At 35.2% G+C, this 21,763-nt stretch overlaps 1 protein-coding gene and 1 long non-coding RNA gene across 2 annotated transcripts in view; one reads left to right on the top strand and one right to left on the bottom strand.

Moving 5' to 3' along the window:
• LOC136813076 (DNA repair protein complementing XP-C cells homolog) overlaps positions 1-21,763 on the bottom strand; it is a 64,124-nt gene that overhangs the window by 40,439 nt on the left and 1,922 nt on the right. The window contains exons 4-16 of the mRNA XM_067069603.1: positions 21,136-21,285; positions 20,681-20,716; positions 20,401-20,496; positions 20,190-20,216; positions 19,355-19,553; positions 18,791-18,948; positions 17,645-17,771; positions 17,008-17,058; positions 15,377-15,469; positions 13,902-14,227; positions 12,675-12,764; positions 12,061-12,150; positions 10,591-10,672 (exon numbers count right to left, since the gene is read on the bottom strand). Coding sequence (XP_066925704.1) covers positions 10,591-10,672; positions 12,061-12,150; positions 12,675-12,764; positions 13,902-14,227; positions 15,377-15,469; positions 17,008-17,058; positions 17,645-17,771; positions 18,791-18,948; positions 19,355-19,553; positions 20,190-20,216; positions 20,401-20,496; positions 20,681-20,716; positions 21,136-21,285 — 1,525 coding nt within the window. The remainder of the gene's footprint in view (positions 1-10,590; positions 10,673-12,060; positions 12,151-12,674; positions 12,765-13,901; positions 14,228-15,376; positions 15,470-17,007; positions 17,059-17,644; positions 17,772-18,790; positions 18,949-19,354; positions 19,554-20,189; positions 20,217-20,400; positions 20,497-20,680; positions 20,717-21,135; positions 21,286-21,763) is intronic.
• Positions 4,832-6,581, top strand: LOC136812912 (uncharacterized). The gene is made up of 3 exons (XR_010847416.1): positions 4,832-4,999; positions 5,307-5,337; positions 6,493-6,581. It is a non-coding gene; the product is annotated as an uncharacterized lncRNA (long non-coding RNA).

The raw sequence follows: 21,763 nt of genomic DNA, 5'->3' as shown, positions 1-21,763 counted from the left end.
ACTTCTGAACATTTATCAGAACTTAATCTTTTTTTACATCACGTTTTTCTTATCTAATGGTAGACGTTTTTTACGCTAGTTACAGAAGATTTTTTAGAACTGAAGTTTGCCACTACAAATTTACTTTTAATGTATTTCCTGGAATTCCTTCATCATGAGCATACAAGATTCAACATAACTAACTAACGAACGAAATTTATAGGAGCTTCTCAGAAGAGTGTATGATATGTTTATAACAAACATAATTCTACTTACTTTTATTTTACTTTTTAGTGCCAAAGCATAAAAAATGTCGATCTTTGGTAAAAGCAATTTCGTAAAACTTGTTTACAGCAATCATAATCATCGCTGAAAAAAAGCTTTCATGACCTGTCACTCATCATCTACGAAGAATGTCATCCTATGTCACCGTTGCACAGGCAAGATTTCATTTGAATAGCGTACCGCGGTGAATCCAAAAAAAATAACAAATCTGCATAAATCTATTTGTGTTGTTTGTACGACTTTCAATTCCATCTTCCTTTGCGTTGGAAAGTTCGGGCACTTCGGTCCACTCAATGCAAATAAGAATTACATATTTGAAATCAGCTCATTTTATAGACCACCAGTGTTGAAAACTATTTGAAAACGCACTTCTAAGAAAAGAAATTTGGGTGTCAAGTTTTCACCTAAATTAGTTATTCTTTCCGTATAGACTAAAATTGATTTTTTAATTTTAGGAGTTAAAATCGATGGAATCACTAAATTTCAGCTCCTAAAATTCCAGATTGTAACCTGAGTTCGAATTTTCCTTTAATTAAAAAAAACATGTATTGTGAAAATGGCTGAAATTGAATCCAAATTTGTTAGAAAAGATAAAATGAAATTTGAATTATAGCCTGAAAAATAATTTTCCAAAACAAATTATTAGATGGACCCAAAAAAAGTTATAAGGGTTTAATGGCTTATTGTGTCCCAAATAATGTGAACTTTTAATGATTTTTTTGCATTGTAATAAAGAAAGGAAAAACGAACTTAAAATTTAGCATATTATAGCTTTTTTATAATTGGTACAGTGGTTCTCAAGTTTTAAACTTGTAAAGTCAAAATTTACTTTTGAAAAAGTCGAAAAATCACGTCAACAAATAAGGGGTGTAAAACATCATAATACACCACTTATACCGTGGGGAAACAAACAAAAACCGACACTGTCCGCACATACCCAACACCCATTTTTGCCTAATCCCCCCCACCCCGAATTACTGTAGTTAGCTAATAGCGTAGAAAGTTTGCATGTAGCAAAAACACGAATCCTATGAAATAGGCTAATAATGTTTTTTTTATCTAATTTAGTATAAAACGAAATATTTAAAGTGAAAAATCAAAATGGGTAATTCAACCTCAAAAGTTGTTGTTGACAATTGCAATTATTTGATTGCCACTCTAAGTATTGACATTCATGTAAAAGAAGCATTACTGGAAAGTTGCCGTGATACAACGTTTGTTAAAGTTCCTTTGCCTGCTGATGGTGTCGACCTGTTCAACTTTTTCAACGATCCTCAGAGGAAAAAGAAGCTAGACTCTTTGTTGAAACAAAAGTCTATTTATCAAGATGATTACGATTTACTCTTACCACAAAATTGTTTAACGGACTGTAAAAATTGGGACGTGACTATCATAGCTCGTGTTGCTTGGGAATTTCTTTTTCTACCAAATTCTTCCAAAGCAATTATCAAGGATGCTCAGAAGTCTAGAAACGGTATTAAACACAGCAACCCAGAAGAGTTTAAACAGCAACAGAAATTTGATGACACCATGGACGATATTAATAAGCTGCTGATCAAACTAAAATATGCTAAAATGATTGATTTTCATAACTTAAGAAATCAGACTGTACAAATTGATTTGAATACTTTGATGAACTACCACAAGACGCTGATGACAAACATGCAAAATCACCTCATTAATGAACAAACTAAAGCAAGTAAAGACATTTTGAAACAAGTTATCGATTATCATAATCATAAGCATAATCACAAGCTTAAGGATCATGAAACTGCTATTAATGATCACGACACAGCCCTTGCTGGTCATGATGTTACCCTCGCCGTTCACGATACTACCCTTAAGCAACAGGCGGTATCGATTACTGAGCAATCAGAAGCAATTAAAGAGTTGGTATCAGAGCAAGACAAAATCATGTCGATATTATCAAAAGAAAAAGGTGAGTCTCGGGATTTTACTCTTTTCTTTTCTACATCCCTGAAAATAAATTGACCATTTTCGACATGTACAACTCAAACAGAAAGTCCAGAAATTGCATTCTTAAGAAGGAGAAGAAGAAATATACCTAATCATAGCTGACAACATTTTATTTTGAATTAAATGGTTTAGAATGAAACCAATTTCCATTCGATTTTAAATTTGATTCTTAGACAAAGATGCTGACGTACAGAAATACCATTATGTGCATAGAGATCACGATGTCATTGTTGGTTGTGCCTTTTCCAGTCACGAGCTTCATGAGCTTGCGCCCTCCGGTCCCGATAATGCTGCAGCCGACAATACTGATACTGCTACTATCAATCCCAATGTAGATCAAGCAAATCAGGATGATGATCCCGTTAATTCCAATAACGATGCTGTTATTCCTAATATTGATGCAGTCAATCCCGATATTGTTGAAGCAATTCCCGATATTGTTGCAGCCAATCCTGATATTGTTGCAGCAAATCCCGATATTGTTGCAGCCAATTCCGATATTGTTGCAGAAAATCCTGATATTGTTGCAGTCAATCCCGAAATTGTTGCAGCCAATCCCGATATTGTTGCAGCCAATCCCGATATTGTTGCAGCAAATCCCGATATTGTTGCTGCAAATCCCGATATTGTAGCAGCAAATCTCGATATTGATGCCAATAATCCCGATATTGATGCCGCCAAGCCCGATAACGATGCAGTCGGACATAATATTGATCCCGTGAATGAGTTGATTCCAGAAATTGATCAAGCATTGAGGCAAGAAATTACGTCCACATTAACAAATTGTAAGTCTCAAAATTTTAAATGCACTGTTTCAAAGATTTCATTTGAATAGCGTACCACGGTGAATCCAAAAAAAGTAACAAATCTGCATAAATCTATTTGTGTTGTTTGTACGACTTTCAATTCCTTCTTCCTTTGCGTTGATTACTCGTGCACGTTAATAACTTACAACATAGATTATCAGATAAAATGAATTCATGCTTTTTTCCTCAAAATGAAGCGTGTCTGCTGCGTAAGGGGTCCCTTAGTTGCAATGGGAATTCAATTGCACGTGTGCAATGATAATGTCATTTCTTTGTTCTGATCGTATTTTAATTGCATATTTTCTCATGCTTGATTGGATTCTTTTGAATTCTCAAAAGATTATGCACATAATTTGATTATTTCAACTGGAAAGTTCGGGCACTTCGGTCCCCTCAATGCAAATAAGAATTACATATTTGAAATCAGCTCATTTTATAAATTCACCAGTGTTGAAAACTATTTGAAAACGCACTTCTAAGAAAAGAAATTTGGCTGTCAAGTTTTCACCTAAATTAGCTATTCTTTCCGTATAGAATAAAATTGATTTTTTAATTTTAGGAGTTAAAATCGATGGGATCACTAAATTTCAGCTCCTAAAATTCCAGATTGTAAGCTAAAATAGATTTGTAAATATCAATCGTTTTCCAATAAACTAAAAATTTCGTAACTGAGAAAAAATACCATGCAAATATACCCTTATAAAGAGATTTCTATCCACGCATCAGATTTAATTTTAACTCAATGTGATAACGAGGAGTAGGGGGTCATTGCAAAACGTCTCCCGACTACTCCGATTTCAATTTTAATCTCAATTTTTCATAGCTGAAGAATTAAAAAGGTTGACGCTATCAACAGTAAAACGCCACGAGAATTATGTGAAGTATAGCCTCGCCATAAATGAGCACTTAACGATAAGTATGCTCGAAGCCTTGCATAACAACGGTTTACCGAGAGATGAAGATGAGCTGTATCGGTACCTTGACAAAAAGGCAGATGAGATTCAAGAATTGACGGAAAGGAGAGATGTTTTTCTACCAAGAAATGGAAAAACTAAGACGGAAAAGTGGGATATTACTCTAATCGCGATTGTATCAAACATCATGGAATTCAATGGGAAAATGCAAGATTTATTTGAAGAGGGCAAACAAATAAGAATGGAATTTGTTCTTGCAAATGCAAATGATTATCAGAATGAAGACTTTTTCAATGATGAATGGGATAATATCAGGAGAATTCTGGAGCATTTAGGTTATAAGTAAGTAACTCTGCGATGCGACCGCAGTCGAAGGCGACCGGACGGCTCCTTTTCCATATAGCAGTATACCCAAAGGTAGGGGAGGGCACTACTTCTTCCTCGACCGTAGCATGAAGGTAGAGCATCCGGCTACGGTTCGCAAGGTTGTGGGTTCAACTCCCAGCCGGGTCATACCAAAGATTCCCAAAATGGTACTTGATGCCTCTCTGCTTGATGCTCAGCAGCTAAGAGAAGGATCAAGGGTAAGTGGAGAAATCCAGGGAGAAAGAGTGGCGCCCTCCCCTACCTTCGGGTAGATAGCTATCGAAAGAGGAGCCTTCGGGTCGTCTCCGACTGCGGTCGCAGACTTGCCTACTCCTTCCTCCCTGGATTTCTCAATTCGTCTCTATATTGACTGAGCATTGAAAAGAGAAGCATCGAGTACCATTTTGCAAGTCTTTGGTATGACCAAGCCGGAGTCGAGAGACATCTACCTTACACGTCGTAACCGAATGCTCTATTTTTGTGTTACGGTCACTTATTATTTATGTTATAGTCGATTGACCGAGTTTGACCAATTACGAGATGAAGACGCAGGAGAAGATTTGGCAAAGCTGGAGAGGAACCCGAACGAAACACTAATGGCAAACATAGAAAACTTCATAGAATATAAACTAGACAAGGCAATAAAAGAAATCATCGCTGATCTAGTGGATCGTAAGTAATTAATTGGTCATTAAAATAAGTTCTATGATTGTTTAAGCCTTAGAATCCCTAAAAAAGATTGTATCTAGGTAATGTTAAGGGTTAATCTTTCGACAAAAGCAAAGTCGTGAAAATTTGATTTCTATCCGAGCTTCCTAGCTAAAATTAAAATGAATATCGACAATTTCATTGTCACAGACTCCAAATGTTGAAAAAAAAAAGAGGGAAAAGGCCCTCCTAAAAATTGTCAATATTATGCTGAGACTGCAGAAACTTCAACAAAGTAAAGGTTTAAATCTTCTTTCAATTTTTCTTTTAGGTTTCGAGCAGAAATTTGCAACAGAGAAAGGGTAATTAAATGCTAGTTTAGTCCCCACTGCACCAATGTCAATTGAATTCCCTAGGCTTGTTTTGAATTCGGAGGTTGATAATATTCTACTTGATCACATGATCAATATCCACGTCAGAGAGTGATCATTACCGAGTTTATGTATCGGAGGATATCGAGGGCGACGGTAAGAGAAATGATACAAAACAAAGTCGATAGTTGGTGTACGGCTCTATATCGCCTCTGCTCACCTAAACAGACGACGGTATCTTGGTGTTTTTACCGTCGTCGAGCAAAGTGGACGGTGATTTTGGAGATATGTCAACTTTGCTTTATACCGTCCCCCTCGATTTATCTCGAATACATAAAATCGCTATTTATATCGGAGAAGGCGTTACAGTTGAACAATGTGACGTCACTCGGCTAAATACAGTTGAGTCTCCATAATAGGCGAGTTTATGTATTCGAGATAAATCGAGGGGGACGGTATAAAGTAAAGTTGACATGTCTCCTAAATCGCCGTCCACTGTGCTCGACGACGGTAAAAACGCCAAAATACCGTCGTCTTTTTAGGTGAGCAAAGGCGATATAGAGCCCTACACCAACTATCGACTTTGTTTTGTATCATTCCACTTACCGTAGCTCTCGATATCTCCCGATACATTAACTCGGTACTCAAACATGAACGGGGGAAAGAAACTACTTGTTTGAAGGGATAATCAGATAGTCTGAGATTTTAAGTGTACCCGTTCTTATACATGGGAAAACGTGATTCCCCATGTAGTTTTGTCAACTCAGGTTATTCCACTTTAAAAATCTGAACTCTTTCCAACGTGAGAGGTCCGCGAGAGGTCTCTGAGAAGTCCGTCGGACTTGTCGAAGGAGAATTATATTTGAGGAGGACAAATAGAATTATCTCAAAGATAATCAACAATGGGGACTGCTTTTTGAAATCTTTTAAGAAGTCAATCGAGTTTGAACTATGAAAACTGCACTGTAACGGTAGAGTACCCTTCTATTTTAATCTTGTGACTAAAGTAAAATGAAATTCCAACTTTTTGCTTGCGTTTCTTGACTAGGTAGATATTCAGTGCGTCGTAAAAAATTATTAGGAAAGATTTTCTAAATTTCAGGAAAATGACTTACTCTTACTTATTTTCTTTTTTTAATTTCAAAGGAGAACTGAAAGGGCTGAACTTTCGAAAACAAACTTGCAAGAAGATAGAGCATCGATAGGAAGAAGTAAGTTAAATCAAACATTAAAAAGGACCTGGCTTCCTTCACTACAAATTTGTTCTTTTATTATACTAAGCTGTCAGAATAACTATGCTCTATTTTGTTGTTTTAAGGAAAGCGAGCCCATTGAGTTTGAGAAAGCCCAAAAGGTCTAGAGAGGAAACGGTGGATTGAATCGTGTATCTAAAATGCTTTCATAAGTTTCGCGAGAGAGATTTTACTTTTTATCCGACATGTGTGAGTGAATACTACGCGGGTCACGCGTTTTGCTTTGGAAATGAGTCGCTCCAAGAGTTTCATTTCTAGTTCCTCAGGGGCTCTTTTGAAGATATTCAAATCAGCTTCACTATGGCTCCCATTAGCGACCCAAGCCCTGGTTAAGCGGCCCAGGACCTGAATTACCGGCCCAAGACCTGGAAAACTTTGCGATTTCTGAAACTTGCATTTGTGCCCTAATTTTAGAATTTATAGTGGTCCAAGAGGAATCATCGCTCTAAAAGATAAAAAACCTGGTGGAATATATTAATTACAAAATCATCAAATGGAAGTTAAGTCTCAGAAATCGCAAAATTTGGCAAGTCTTGAGCCGCTAAATCAGAGCTTGGGTCACTTATACGGCGGAAAGATTTCCGTCCTGTGCCGTTTGAAGTAAGAGGGCCAAAATGTTTGTCTTATCATAGTTGGACTACGAAGAAAACTTTTCCTTTAATCACCTTATAAACACCGTAAAACGCTATCTAATTGGAAAAAACGTAATTTTTGAAAGTGAGGGGCAATGACCCGTCGTCGGGGCCCATACACTTTCTTAGAGATCATCGGACTAGACTGAATATTTTCCGATATCTCATCTTTATTGTCAAATTTATTCTAAATATTCAGACCATTCTTTTTGAACTTCTACAGGTGTCAAGATCTCAAGCTTATTAGATGATCATTACAGTGTACAAAATATCGCCGACCTGTTAGACGACCCTGATGAGCAGCTATACAGAGACCTTTCGGATTGGTTAGTTTTGCAAGGTTACTCAAAAAAGCTTGCTTCTTCAAATTTAAACAAATATCTTTATGGGGGCGGGAGTTCTACTTTAGCTTGGCTAAGGACAAATAGTGTGGAAAGGCCAAATGACTTGGTCAAAAATTTGAGAGATTGTGCAAAAAAGATGAAACGATATGATGTTATAAAGAAATTAGATGGAATCTCAGATCAGAAAAGAATCTCAGATTTGGACGATAAAATTCGAAAAGAAATTGCTAATAGCTTGGATGCATATGATTTAGGAATGGCTGACTGGCGCTGTTTTGCAAGTTATTTTAAGTTTGGTTTTAACCGAAGAAAACTCTTTAAACGTGCACAAGCAGTACCCAATGAGTATAGCCCGACAATGAAATTATTAGAAACAATAACTCAGGAGAACCCAAGTTTAACAGTAGATGTTCTTATACAGTGGGCAAGGGAGGAACTAAGAATTGACATTGTCAATCTTCTTGAAGATTTTGTAAAAGATTCCGAGCAAGAGATAGTGTTCATCGTTCAAGAACAACATGAACACATAATCGAAGAGGAAAGAATGATGATTATGAATGCTCAGGTTCTAAATTGTGAAGGAAATGTGGAACTCGAATTGGAAGTGGAAGCGGGAGTACCTGATCTCCGATGAGTAGAGAGGATTGATCGCACTATGATCAGAAAACTTTTGATAGGGTTATTATTCGTGAGATATATTAATATCACCTACACGCTTTTTTTATAACAATGTTGTAAATATATTTCATCATAGATATTCTTTTAATTTTTTGGGAAAATCATCCTAATATATTCTTACAGCATTCCTAGGTTAGGATCCTAATTCAGACTAGATTTAACATTCAGCACGTACGTCTCAAGCATAAAATGGCATTTTTGTTAAAGGAGTGAGCCTTACTTGTGGGGTAATTGATGATTTATAATTGAAAATGCTCTAAAAAGGCATTCTTAGCTTGAGTAGCCAAATTCCATGATGGTAATATTCTTAGCATTATTATTCTTAGTTTTTTGGCCCTTTTCATCATGGATATTCTTATTATAAAGTGTATTCTTATAAAAAAATGCGTGTATTCGCGAATGTTTGTCACTTTCACGATAACAAATCTCGCTAAAGTACGCGAGGTAGCTAGGGTTTATGCAGTATGCAATACTGATGAGTCCCAACCACTGACCTTTATATAACCCTGGACCAAGCAATATCTGCCATCTTCGATTGGAGATTTTTTGGAATTGGTACCCGAGAAGAAGCCATTGCAGTGTTAAAAATTAACGTCTAACGCCGCTACATCATCAAAAGAATTTGAGGAAAAGTAGACCTAGCGCTCTCGATGCATTTACACCGCTATCGAGTAGTGCTACCATTAGGGTACAAATTTTCAAAAAACTCTGATCAAAGATTTTGCTTGTTTGGGATTGAGAAACTTGGTCCAGGGTATATAAAGGTCAGTGGTCCCATCATTGTACAGCATTTTAGTAAAACGAGAGGTCGACCATTGTAAATAATTTATTTTTGAATTCTCTGTATATCGGCAGGAGTCTTTGAAATTTCAAGCATCCCTCAAGCAGTAATTCGAGATTTGTATATACTGGAGGTCTCTTTAAAGGATAAACTATACTTTTAAGATTGGGATACTTGAAAACATACTCAAATCTATTATCAGCCTGTAGATCCATGCTATGATTTCTTATTTATATATACTGATGGCGAAATGAATACATCATATTTAAAATACGAAGATGGGTTCTCCTGCCTAATCTAATTAGATATGTCATTAATTAGATTAATTAGATAGACTGTCGATAACTATAACGCTTAATTCAATATCACAATAGATATTTTGTATATATGTACATTATTTTTTTTATTGGTAAAAAATTACAGGCGAAAAAGATAAAAAGCTGCAATCGTCTAGTATAGGCAACTCTTTCTAGTGAGGTCTGTTGGCATAAAAATACCCTCTAATGATCCTGTGCCAAATTTCATGCTTTTATCACCATCTGAAGTATTCTTACGTTTTTATGTGCTACCAGACCTTACTATTCTGTCTCTACAGGGTGTCCGGAAAAAAGTATCGGGTTGAAACCCAGAACATACAAAACGCGTGATCCGCGCAACTTTTGCGATGAACCTGTATGATGGAGTACTTTCTCATATTTTAGCGATAAACACACACAAACTTTTATACTTAATGACATGCTCAAACTCGATAATGTTTTTCCGGACACCCTGTGTATGTTTTATTTAATATATAAGAACAAACTATATAAGAACATAAGGCTTCCATGGCCAGAATGTTAAGAAAAAGTTAAGAACATTTTAAGGCTTCGCGGACTCTAAAACACCCAATTTCTTAGGAAAATGGACAAAAATATGGCAAAAATAAGAACATGTTCCCAAAAACATTTTTTAGGCTTTTGGATGATCTTATAAAAAAAACGTGTATTACAGTATAATAATTTGAGTGATAAAAAGGTGGTCCACCGTTTTGGAGTATGATAGGGCGGCGTGTACAATATGAAAACCTTTTCGTGCGAACAAAACGTCTCTAGCGTAACGCCTTTTAACATTGATTCACAATGTCTCCATTTTTTTTGTAATGTAGCGTTCTAAATTATGCTTTTACCGTCTTCTTAGACATAAGTCTACTCTTGATAATATTTGATGACGCTGAGTCCAGTGAAGTAGACTAGGAACAGTTGATAAGGTCGCCATTTTGAAGAAAAAAAAATCCCAAACAACAAAAGAACTATTTGGGAAACCAAAATACAGATATGTATGTCAAACAAAAACATTGCTACATGTTATTATCACCTTCCAATAAACAACTAAAATTTTACATAGACTGTTTCTCAAAATCGAGAATTACCTATTACTACCGGGCCATTTGATCGCGCCATCCTGTCTATTGAAAAGCCTCGAATGGAGCCTGGGCTACCATCTCCTTTAAAAGAGGGAGAGATCCGCTAAGTGAAATGCACTAAATACACAAAAAAATATTGCCTGATGTGACTTACTGGGAAGATGGACAGCTCCTTCAGGTAACATACTCGGTTTGAAAAGCTCAACGTTCCCATACTCGTTCTTCGGTACAATACCCTGAAAAAAAGAGAAATTCATTAGCATTGCGAGTCAAAAGAATATTTTGGTCTAAAATAGATAAGAATCTAGACAACGAATTCGGCAAGATTTTTTAATGTTGTATAATTTTGTTGAATATAGAGACGGAAAAACCTCTTTTTGTACCTCGCTGGAGACGGAACGGGAGAAATTTGTACACTGTATTATGTTTTTAATCGAAATTGTGAGTCGCACTGGGTTTACTTTAAGTACTTTTTGAACTATTCAGAGATTTAATCGCTTAATCGCTTTTAGAAATAATTTCAAGTGTACGAAATGGTTTTGCCATTTTTTAAGGGGGTTGCTAGTTAAGGGGGGATTGCTGCATATAGGGGATGGGGGATGGGGGGATGGGGGTGGGTCTTGATTAAATTCTGTAAAAAAATTCGAACTTGTTTCTTTTTGAAAACGAATTGCTTGCGGCACTATAAAATTGCTTTTTGCGGAACGTGCGTTTGAGCGCGCGCAGTTCGTGATTGCTGCCTTATAATATTGGAATGTTTCAAGGGGTTTGAAGTCATTGCATGATTTGCTTTTTTGATTGCATGAATGTATGAAAACTAGTGGTGAATTTATAAATTAGTGATATTTTTGTAAAAATGGATTTTATTCTTTACCACTTTGAGTTATGACATCCTAAACTATCAAAAAGTCCATATTACAATGTCACATTTACGGTAATATTTTAAAACTACAGAATTAAAACAATGTCGAGAAAGACTACATTATTACTAAAACTACACATCAATGTGTTATTGTTTTTATGACTTCATGATTGAAATAGGGTCTTTTTTTCACAGGATACGTTTGTTGAAAAATTCTAGAAGGATCTTTTAAAACTCATCAAATTATTTTCAGTTTAAAAGCCCTGTATGAAATACTCTGTGTTACCCTTTTAAATACCACTGTAATCCCCCTATGTTATTAAGTCCATGCTACGATGTTACTCTTTACAGTTTTATTTTTTTATTTTTTTTATTTTACCTTGTGAAAAGTTGTATTGAGCAGCTATCTTTATACTTTTTCCAGGAAGATTTTTTGAAACTACTACAAAAGTATTACAAAATCAAGTACAAATGACTTTTTTATCTGTCTTTTAATTTTTTCAACATCCTCTTCTTTGACATTATTGTTATGACTCACTAGCAATAAATTATTGGTGAAATGTAAAGGTCTTATTAGTTTGTTTTTTAAATTCTGTATTAATAATGGAGTCGTCGATTTCTTATACATTTTGAAATTTCTTCGCTTTGCGAAAACAGAACGCTCGTTCCGCAAGCCCTTTTGTTGATTCATTGATGATTTGAATTTCCCAAGAGAGGAATATCGCTTCTACCTTGACCCCTCTAAAAAAGTACGTTACTTACATCTTTGACAGGTGGAGGTACATAGACTTCCGTTTGCCACAAACCATACACTTCCAATTTCACATTGTCTCGCTCGTTCTCTGGTGTATGCTATGGGAGCATAAAAAAGGAGGATATTATCCATATGATTTCAAAAAGTTTGAAAATTCTCTTGGAATAAAGACTGTTTATGTGCGTTGAAAGCTTATGGGCGTTGAAAATTATCTTGTGTAAAGACTGTTTATGGGCGTTGAAAATTCTCTTGGGATAAAGACTGTTTATGGGCATTGAAAACTTATGTGCGTTGAAAATTATCTTGTGTAAAGACTGTTTATGGGCGTTGAAAACTTATGGGCGTTGAAAATTCTCTTGGATAAAGACTGTTTATGGGCGTTGAAAGCTTGATCACTAAGTCACTTATCACAAAAATTCATCCTTTGGGCGTCCCTAGCTTACACAATCACACAACGTTGTTTCAATGTTTATCTAACGTTCAAAACGTCCATATAACGTTAAATGAACGTTGAAACAACATTGGCTAATTCAACAAATTCCCTGTTTCCCGTTAATAAACGTTTTATGGAGCTGTCGCCTTGTGATGTGTTTTGAAGTAAGTTTAATACCCCCTTACATACCCTTTTTGGGCGTCCTTTGACCAGCTTGTAAGCTTCTTCATTCTTCTTTATACACCGTGCTTGTTTTAACCATGTTTCTCGAGTATGTAACTAAAAAAACAGTCAAAAATTAAAGGGCCTTTTTGTTTCCCTTACTATAAATGTTGTAGATGCTATCTGCTTAAAGTGCTATGAAATTCCATGAAAACTTTGAAAATGATAGCAAATATTGCAAATTTTGCTGTCTGCCATCTTGATTATCCCTGGTTGTGCTTTAAATTTCAAAAAGTAACTTTTAATCCATTGTTTATTCACGGCTGTGCGACCACTATCCCGCCATTATGAGAAAACTGCTATTTTGATTTCAGATATAGACCCGTGCGTGGAGCAAGTTTCAGCTCTTCAATTCTCTGATTTTATTGGTTTAAAATTCGGCAATCAGGCTGAGAAAACATCATCCAGTCTGATTTTAGACGCAATTTTTACGGTGAAGAAATTGCAAACTTTGCTTTGCTTGTAGAAGGTTGAATTTTTAATATTTTTTGCTGATAGGGAGTTTGCAAGTTTATTTACAAAAAGTGCTAAAGTTTTGGACAGAGAAAATTGATATGAGTGCACTCATAGTAATATAGCAAAAATAGTGGAACAAATAGAGAGTAAGGGTAATTTTGTGTATCTACCCGTATCAAGACAAGAAGACTGGGCCTGAGTTTTTATCAAATGAACTGTATATAAACCCTGGAGACAGTTTCTCGCGATTGCACCTAACAAAATCGTTGATCAAAGTAGTGCTAGCATCACAAAGTTTTAGCCTCATTTAGGCGAAAAACTCGTCCCCCCAGGCCCCAAAAAATCAAAAATTTTGAAAAATGAAAAAAAAAACCCAGATATTCATCCAAGGAACAAGTGTGCTAAATTTCAGCCAAATCAAACAATTTTAAGCCTGAAGTCTCCAGGCTGCCCCAAAGTTTTGGGACATACAGACAGACAGACAGACAGACAGACAGACAGACAGACAGACAGACAGACAGACAGACAGACAGACAGACAGACAGACAGACAGACAGACAGACAGACAGACAGACATTCTCAGATTCTAGCTCAACTGAAGTTGAGAACATTGCCTCACATCCGTGTCAATTCAATGTCGAAAAGCTTGAAATTTAAAATTGATGCTTAAGCAAAAGATATCAACTTAGTTAAAAACAAAACCTTTGAAAAGATTATTTAAAAACATAAAGTTCTTACCTCATGAACGCAATCCCTAGAGTATATCGCCTCATTACGTATGAAACCCAGTGGGGCGGCATCCGCTGGATAAATCGCTTCAAACTTCAACAAATGTCTTCCAAGGGCGTAAAGTGGGTGGTTTTTAAATTCTCCAATACTCTTTGGGAAATCTTGCTGTAATAAGCTTCTTTTCAATTTGGCATCTTCGGCCGTGTGGATGGCCGATGGGTCCGGTTTGTATGGGTCCAGTGTCTTGGCCCACCATTCACGGTCTATACGAAGCTTCCGGTTGAAACTTAACCATTTCTCGGCGTATCTGCATGTGACATCTTTGACTTTGTGATCTATATATTAGAAATAATATAAACTCCTAAACTCTTCAACCTTTTGTTGTACGGTGATCCAGAATTACCTTTCAACATAAATAACATAATAATTAATCTTGTCATTGAATTTATTCTCGACTCTGAAAGGTTTAGTGGTGCCTTATTTTTGTTTAATGATCTTCTTACACAGCTCTAATATTTTTCAATATTTGTGTTTATCCTTTTAGTGATGGTTTTCCCTTTAAGTTTTCTTCTTTTATCCAATAGCTTAGTACCCTTGGCGATATCACTTAGTGCCTTGCGGGGGGAGGAGCCATTTATTTTTTCTGTGTTTGTTTTTGTAAGTAGTATATGTTCGTAAGTGTAATGTAGCTTCTCAAGGTATATGGCTTAAGGTATAGCAAAAAAAAAAAGAATATTGAAATAAAAACACTTTTTAGCCCGTTATATAACAGGAAAAAAATTTTGTAAGCTACAATCAAGATGGGTATTTGGGTAATTCAAAATTCACTTTGTTTGAATGGATATTTCGATTTGAAATGGGTTTAGTGGTTTTTAGGCTATATTCTCAGCTTTATTTGAACATTATAGAGCCTTTGGATATCCAGAGATCATAAGCTCCTAAAAGACTTGACTCTAATGATAAAACTCGTTAAGTAAAGTTACACATTTCTGAATTACGTTTTTCAACAAAGAGAGAACTAGTGAAAAGTTAAAATAAAATAAAAACAAACCCCGGACTTGTTACAAATCTTTGAAACTATTTAAAGGACCAAAAATACACTGGCATTTAGACTATGTTCGCAGATAACGGTTCCGTTTCGCTCCAAAATGTAATGAAGCCTTTCTATTGGTTAGAAATGATGTAAAAATTGTATTTAAAGGTTAATTTTGTTTTTAAATAAGATTAATATCGTTTGCTTACTCGTTAAATTTAATTTACAAGTTTTTTCACATTGAATTGACACGGATGTGGAGCAAAATTGGTCAGAAAGAGGAAAAGAAAAACAATATTTTGTTTATTCTGCACAATATAAAAATAGGGGAGACACTGTCCTGATATGAAATACGTGTCTGATATGAAACAGGAACACTTATGTAAACAAAAACCTTTAACCGATAGAAGGGCTTCGTTGCTTTTCGGTCTCCGGGTAGTGAGATACTCACTATTATCGAAGCCGACAACGTATTGTAGAGGCCGTGTTGCTATCGATTCCATTTCTGCTGGTTTATTGATCTTTTCTGTTGTTACCTCGATGCCTTCAAGCAAAAAAATCAGAAAAATATGCAACATGTTATTTTGAGACTGATCTTATAGTAGAGGGAAATTTGTTCGATTTTTTGAGGTCGCTAAGGGGTAGGGGAATCAAAATAACATAGGTGCCAATTTTTTTCGGACACTTTGGTGTGTTTTTCGGACAAATATGACGGTCTCAGTTTAATGAAAATTTTAGCTTGAGAAAAGAAAGACCTGTTGTATATTTTTGGAAAGCTCTCAAAAATTTAAGATTACAGATATATTGCGAGCATAGGTGATTTATTCTGTACCTGATTCTGAGGATGATTCCTCAGTTAGTCTGTGCCACTTACTCGATCGGGAAGATTCTTCCAAAATGGGAAGATTCTTCCGAAATTGGAAGAACCGTCCCGAACGGGAAATTAACTTAACACCCAAACGGTGTACAAGATTTCTACGGTAAAGTTTATTTTTCTTTCGGTGAAAAACCTTCAAATTTGATACTTTTTCACCTCAAAAATGTTTCAACTTTCGCCGGTTATCGTACGGCTTCGCCGAAGATTCAGTCAATTTTCAACTTCCCAAAGAGGAAGAATCTTCCCAAACGGGCAGAAAAAAATAGAGTAAGTTCTTCCCGTTCGGGAAGGTTCTTCCCATTTCGGAAGAATCTTCCCGATCGAGTTAGTGGCACAGACTTTCAGTTATTCGAATTGTTCTTATTGGGATATCGTCGAGTGAGACCATTGATTTTCTGTGAGTAAAACACTTTTTTCCTTCAAGCAATCAGGTTTCAATATTCATGGCTATTTTACACTCTTCACAAGTAATTTCTTCAAAAGTTCAATATACTCCTTCGGTCGATTCAATTTTGTTCAAATTTTGTGCTTTTTACGCTCGATTGAACCACAATGCCTCAATTACATCAGAAAGGTTCATCTGAAAATCTAGCGGGAAGCCGAATTTTTCAGTTATTCCAACTCCCGGTTATTCGAAGTTATTTGTTGTATATTTGGATTTTTTATTTATTGAAGTTTTACTTTTGTTAACAATATCAAAAAGTTATAGAATACGTCAACTAATTTGAAAAAGAAATATGCTCTGAGATATCAAGCATAATGCAATATTTTCCCCCATAATTTTCGAATAACCGTGAGTCTACTGTACATAACTGTAACATGCATACGCGACAAAATTCAATTTCTATAAAGTTTTTATTTATTCAAGTCTATGATTCAAGTTAGTTAGTCAGTCTGATAAGAAATCCTCGTGTGCACATAATAACTGCATCGGGTGCCTCCAATTTTAAGTTTAATAATTAACGTGGTTGGCGTCTAAAAAATGGCCTAAGATGGACTAAAAATCTGGCAGGAATAAATTTTGGCGTTAAAGGTATTCCCAAAATTCATACATTTTGTTTCCCAGATGATTCTTTTACGGAGCTAATCGTTTTTGTATAATTTTGTGTCACTTAAAATTATGCATGTTGTTAGGAGTTTAGGGTGAAACACTTGACCAACTTTTAATAATTCAAGGAGAGTCGTCCGTCAAATATCACACTTACATATCCATTCTTGAAGGGACGGTAGATATACTTCAACCCAATAATCAATACCTATAAAATTAAGTAAAAATCTTTAACATTTAAAGTAAGCAAAGAGGCAACAAGAGCATATTTCAAATCATTTGTTAGGGTCATCCGAAATTAAAGAGCCTTGACTGAGTGAGGAGTTATCAACCAAATTCATAAATATTTTGGGACGTCATGAAAAAAACCTCCCGCCACTCAATTTAAATAATCACCCTAAATTTCAAACCAACTTTAAAATCTAACTTCTTTAGGCACGAATTAGATCCAGGAAACTGTATCTTTTTACACCCTCGTCTCACAGCCCCGGTGGCAGTTTTTCCATAAGTAGGGATGAAAATTTTTATCAGCATTCATATGGGGAATTTTGTTCCCTGCACAAAAATTACAGTGGGATTGGTTTTGAAGTGAATTTTTTTCCAATGAATTTCAAATGGGGGATAAAATCACAGTCAATTTCCCTTTGGGGCTGAGATTGTAGGGTATTTTTCCTGCAGGGCGAAATTTGAGCAAATTTTCCAGTGGGGCTGGGGTCCCAGCAGGTCTGTGACAAAGGGGTGTTTTCTTAGGGTAATAACAAAGTATTAACTGAAGCCAGTTACTTTTTACATACCAGGGACAGTAGAGACTTTAGACAATCCTTTTGGAGGGCCTTTCTTTGGTGGTATAAAGTCTTTATCCTTGTTGGGTTTTCCTTTACGGTCTTTGTTTTGTGGCATCTTCTTGGCTGGTGTCTTTTTCTAAAGTGAAGCAAAGCTTTTTATAAAGACCAGTACATTTTGTTCGATGATCAGCTGTTATTTTTACTGATTTTTACTGGCCTAAAATGTTCTCAAAACGCCTCATCAGACTGATTCTAAACGACAGATAGAGTTAATACTGTCTGAAGAATAAATTACATTGATCTAGGACCAATATGTATCAAGTCACTTGACAAAAACAGCATCACTTCCTTTCTTTAGAATTTTTTGGCTTTTTGCCACGCAAAATATAATATTTACTGCAAGCAGAGGAATGTAAAGAGAAGGAAAAACAGCTTCATCAGAACAATAGACAAACGGCTCGTCATATACCAGGTCTTTTGCCCTTAAGGGAGTTTGTTTCGAGCTGATGGATTTCTTTTGTTGTTACTTTAAAAAAGTTGTATAATTAGCGTTGTATGACGAAATTCTTTTGTTTCAGGTCAAAATTATGCGTAAACTTTAGGGGCTTATATTTTGGGGAGACCTCTTTTATACCAAAAGATACCTATATTTCTTGCTCAGAATTTTCTAGCGATTCTAATGATATAACGGCATCATGACCGCATAATTAGATTAAAAGCTAAAGTGCACGAAAATAAGAAATCAAATCTGTCTTTGATGAATTTCTATCAAATTTTTTAGAAATAATTTGGTATCATTGTGATGAGAATTTTTCAGACTGCAAGTTAGTGTAAAATTTGTTACTGGATAATGAAAATTTAAAAAGTAATGGATCAAAAACGAAAAACATAAAACCACTTTTATAAACACAGCATATAGAAACCAGCCCTCTTCGCATGGCGAGCCGTTTTTTTCTGAACTTTTTGTAACGACCAAATTAAAGCTAAAACAAAGGAGTTTTCAACAGACACGATCAGAACACTTCGGGTAATCAGAGAAGCACTTTTTCTATTCCATCCCATTTCTCTGCTGCAAGAGTATAAGAAACAAAATCTAACAGCAAGCAGCTTGATAATGATTGATATCAAAGATAAACGTTAAAGGAATTTCTGTACCTTAAGTTTTCCACTTTCTTCAAATTCGTCTTCAGAGTCAGAATCACTTTCTTCGGTCGGTAACATTTTCTCTTCATTATAATTCACTTTCTTTGTGTTTCTTCTTCGACCTTCACTCCTTGGTGTTTCAATCTTCTCCTTCTTATTTGATGTCTTACCTGAACAAAAAAAAATTTATAAAATAATGTGAAGAAATAAGAATTTCTGTCCAACTACATTCACTCAGTAGATTTGGGTGGCAGAGCAGCATATATGCATTTCGTCCTTATTAGGACTCGTCAGCACTGCATCCTGTACCCTGGCATCTCTAAACCACAAAATCACTTGTGGTTCAAACTGAAAGAAAAAGTGGACAGAAGGGAAATTCCCTACGGAATTCTTTATTAATATATACAATTAAAATTTCCTGGGTTGTTACCCGTACTGTTTTTTCTATTGTATTACAAAAATGAAAATGGAACCCAAAAGATGTACTAAGGAGAACTGGCCAGCTGAGGGAAGAAACCAAAAAGTGAACCACACAAAAAAGAAAACCTGAGCCTTGAAACTTTGACCATGTCTTACTTCGTTTAGTAGATGAAATTGGAATAGCTTCTTTATTTCTTGTTTTAGAGTCTTTAGAACTACTTCCTTTCTTGATTGAACTTTTAGAATCTTCATTTTTGAAGTAAGGTGATTTGACCTCTTTTTCTGACTTCTTGGTGTTGTTTTTTTTACTGGAGGTTGGATCTTTTTGTTTGCTGGTTGATGGTTTCTTTTCATCCTAGTGAAAAGAAATTAAGTCAACTCTCTCCAATTCGAACCTTTTTTATTCGAATCTTTCTATAATTCAAGCTAAAATGTTGGTCCCTTCAGCTGAAAAGTGGTTTAAATTACTCTCTGTATTCTTTTCATCCTAATGAAAAGAAATTAAGTCAACTCTCTCCAATTCGAACCTTATCTATTCGAAATCCGAGCTAGAATGTTGGTCCCTACAGCTGAAAAGTGGTTTAAATTACTCTCTGTAATTCGAATCCTTTTCTAACTCGAAGGGAATTTTTGGCCTCTTGAAGATCGAATAAGAGAGAGAGAGAGAGTCAGCTCTGTGTAATCATACAATTTGAGAAATTTGAAGGTTTCACGAAAACACCATCGTTCGATTTCTAAACCCTTTTAAAGCCCTCGCTGTCTACAAAACCATCCACGAATTTGGTATTGCATACTTATTACACACACATTCGTGCTAATCACAGGCTTTCAAAATCATCAGGCAAGTACTGTCAGGTTGCTTTTATTGTAACTTTGGATAGCAAAATGGGCGATTGAGCAGTGTTCTTAGGCCTATAGTAGGGGTCAGAAGGCCTGATAATATATTGAGTTCTTCCATAAGAAAACAAAACATTACATGAACAAAAATTACCTCATTTTTCAGTGTTGGAGAGTTTGGCTAGAAAATAAACCATATATGGAAATTTATTAATTCAATACAAACTGAGTAACAACAAAAAAGGTTTTTCGATCTAAATTCTTTATCAAAATATGCAAATCATCAAATCATATAAAACTTTAAAGCTAACATAATTATTACTTTAAAATTTTCAAATTCTGACCCATAACCCCAATACACTCACATTAGAATCTGAGTCTTTGACTTTTGGAGAAATCGGCTGGAAAGATGCAACCAATCTAGTCAGGAAACCCAGAGCTCTCAAAATCATAGTCAAGATCTGTTAAAAGCAAAAAGGTTTAAAATAATTAAATAATTATAATTTACCTTTTCTTGAAAAATACATGATTTTTAATCTTTAGAAAATTTAACTTGATTACAGATAAACAGCTACTAGTATTTTAAGAGAAAAAAAAATCTCTCTACTTTGCAAAATCTTGAAATTGATAACAAAATATTCTTACGTGAATTCTGTTTAAAGTCTTTATTTGCTCTGCCTCCTGAAAATATCCAAAATATTATTTCACTAAAATCAAAAGATGCATGAATCAGTAATCATAATAAGTTTGTAAAGCTCCATCTTAGTGCTCTTTTTAAGAAACAAGTCCTTTAATAAGGTTTTAAAACACCTCTGGGGTATAAAAGATCCCGGATCAAAAACACTCAAAAAATATCCTAGAGATTACAAGAAAAATAAAGGATGCACAAAAATACACTATTTTAAGAGATGAATAAAAAAAAGGTGCCAAAGTTGACAGGATTATGGTATCAAATACAGTGCTTGGCTTGTAGTGATATAGTATGCGATCATTAAATTCTTTGACTATTCCTATTTCATGATTCACCAAAGTTATAAAATTTATTTTCGCAGTGACATGATGTAATTTGTGACATTAATCGAGACTAAGCGAATCAATACCTTATCAATATACAAAGTAAATTCAGTACAACTTGGGATTTCCTTCTGAAACCATGTTACAAGACGTGTTATTTGAGGTAGACCCCAATTCTGCATTTTCCCTTCTTGCATTTCAGCATGGTTCAAAGGAAGCATAGATAAACAGATAGCCTGAAAGTGAAATATAAACTATATTAAACAGAAACTAGTACTCCCGATTGAGCTGTTGAACTTTTGAAGTGATAATTATTGCATTGATTATAAATAGATAATAATGAAATACACGCTTTCTTTTTTATAAGAATGTACTTTATAATTATAAGAATATTTATGATGAAATTGGCTAAAAAATAAGATTATGCTGAGAATATCGCCATCACAAAATTTAGCTACTAAACCTAAGAATGCCATTTCAGAGCATATTTAACTGTAAATTGCCAATTACTGTACCCCCCAAAAAGCTCAACAATTTCACAAAAATTTATGCTTGAGACGCTTGTACTAAATGTTAAATCTAGTCTGAATTAGGATCCTAACCTAAGAATGCTGTAAGAATATTTTAGGACGATTTTCCCCAAAAAGTTAAGAATATCCATGATAAAACGAAAAAACACAACGTGTACCAGCATATCATAAAATTAACCCATTC

Source organism: Clytia hemisphaerica, unplaced genomic scaffold (genome assembly GCF_902728285.1).
Source record: "Clytia hemisphaerica strain Z4C2 unplaced genomic scaffold, Clytia hemisphaerica genome assembly, whole genome shotgun sequence".
In the NCBI taxonomy this organism is placed as follows: domain Eukaryota; kingdom Metazoa; phylum Cnidaria; class Hydrozoa; order Leptothecata; family Clytiidae; genus Clytia; species Clytia hemisphaerica.
The sequence above is the reverse complement of the archived record's forward strand: the minus strand, read 5'-3'. Positions and strand labels throughout refer to the sequence as shown.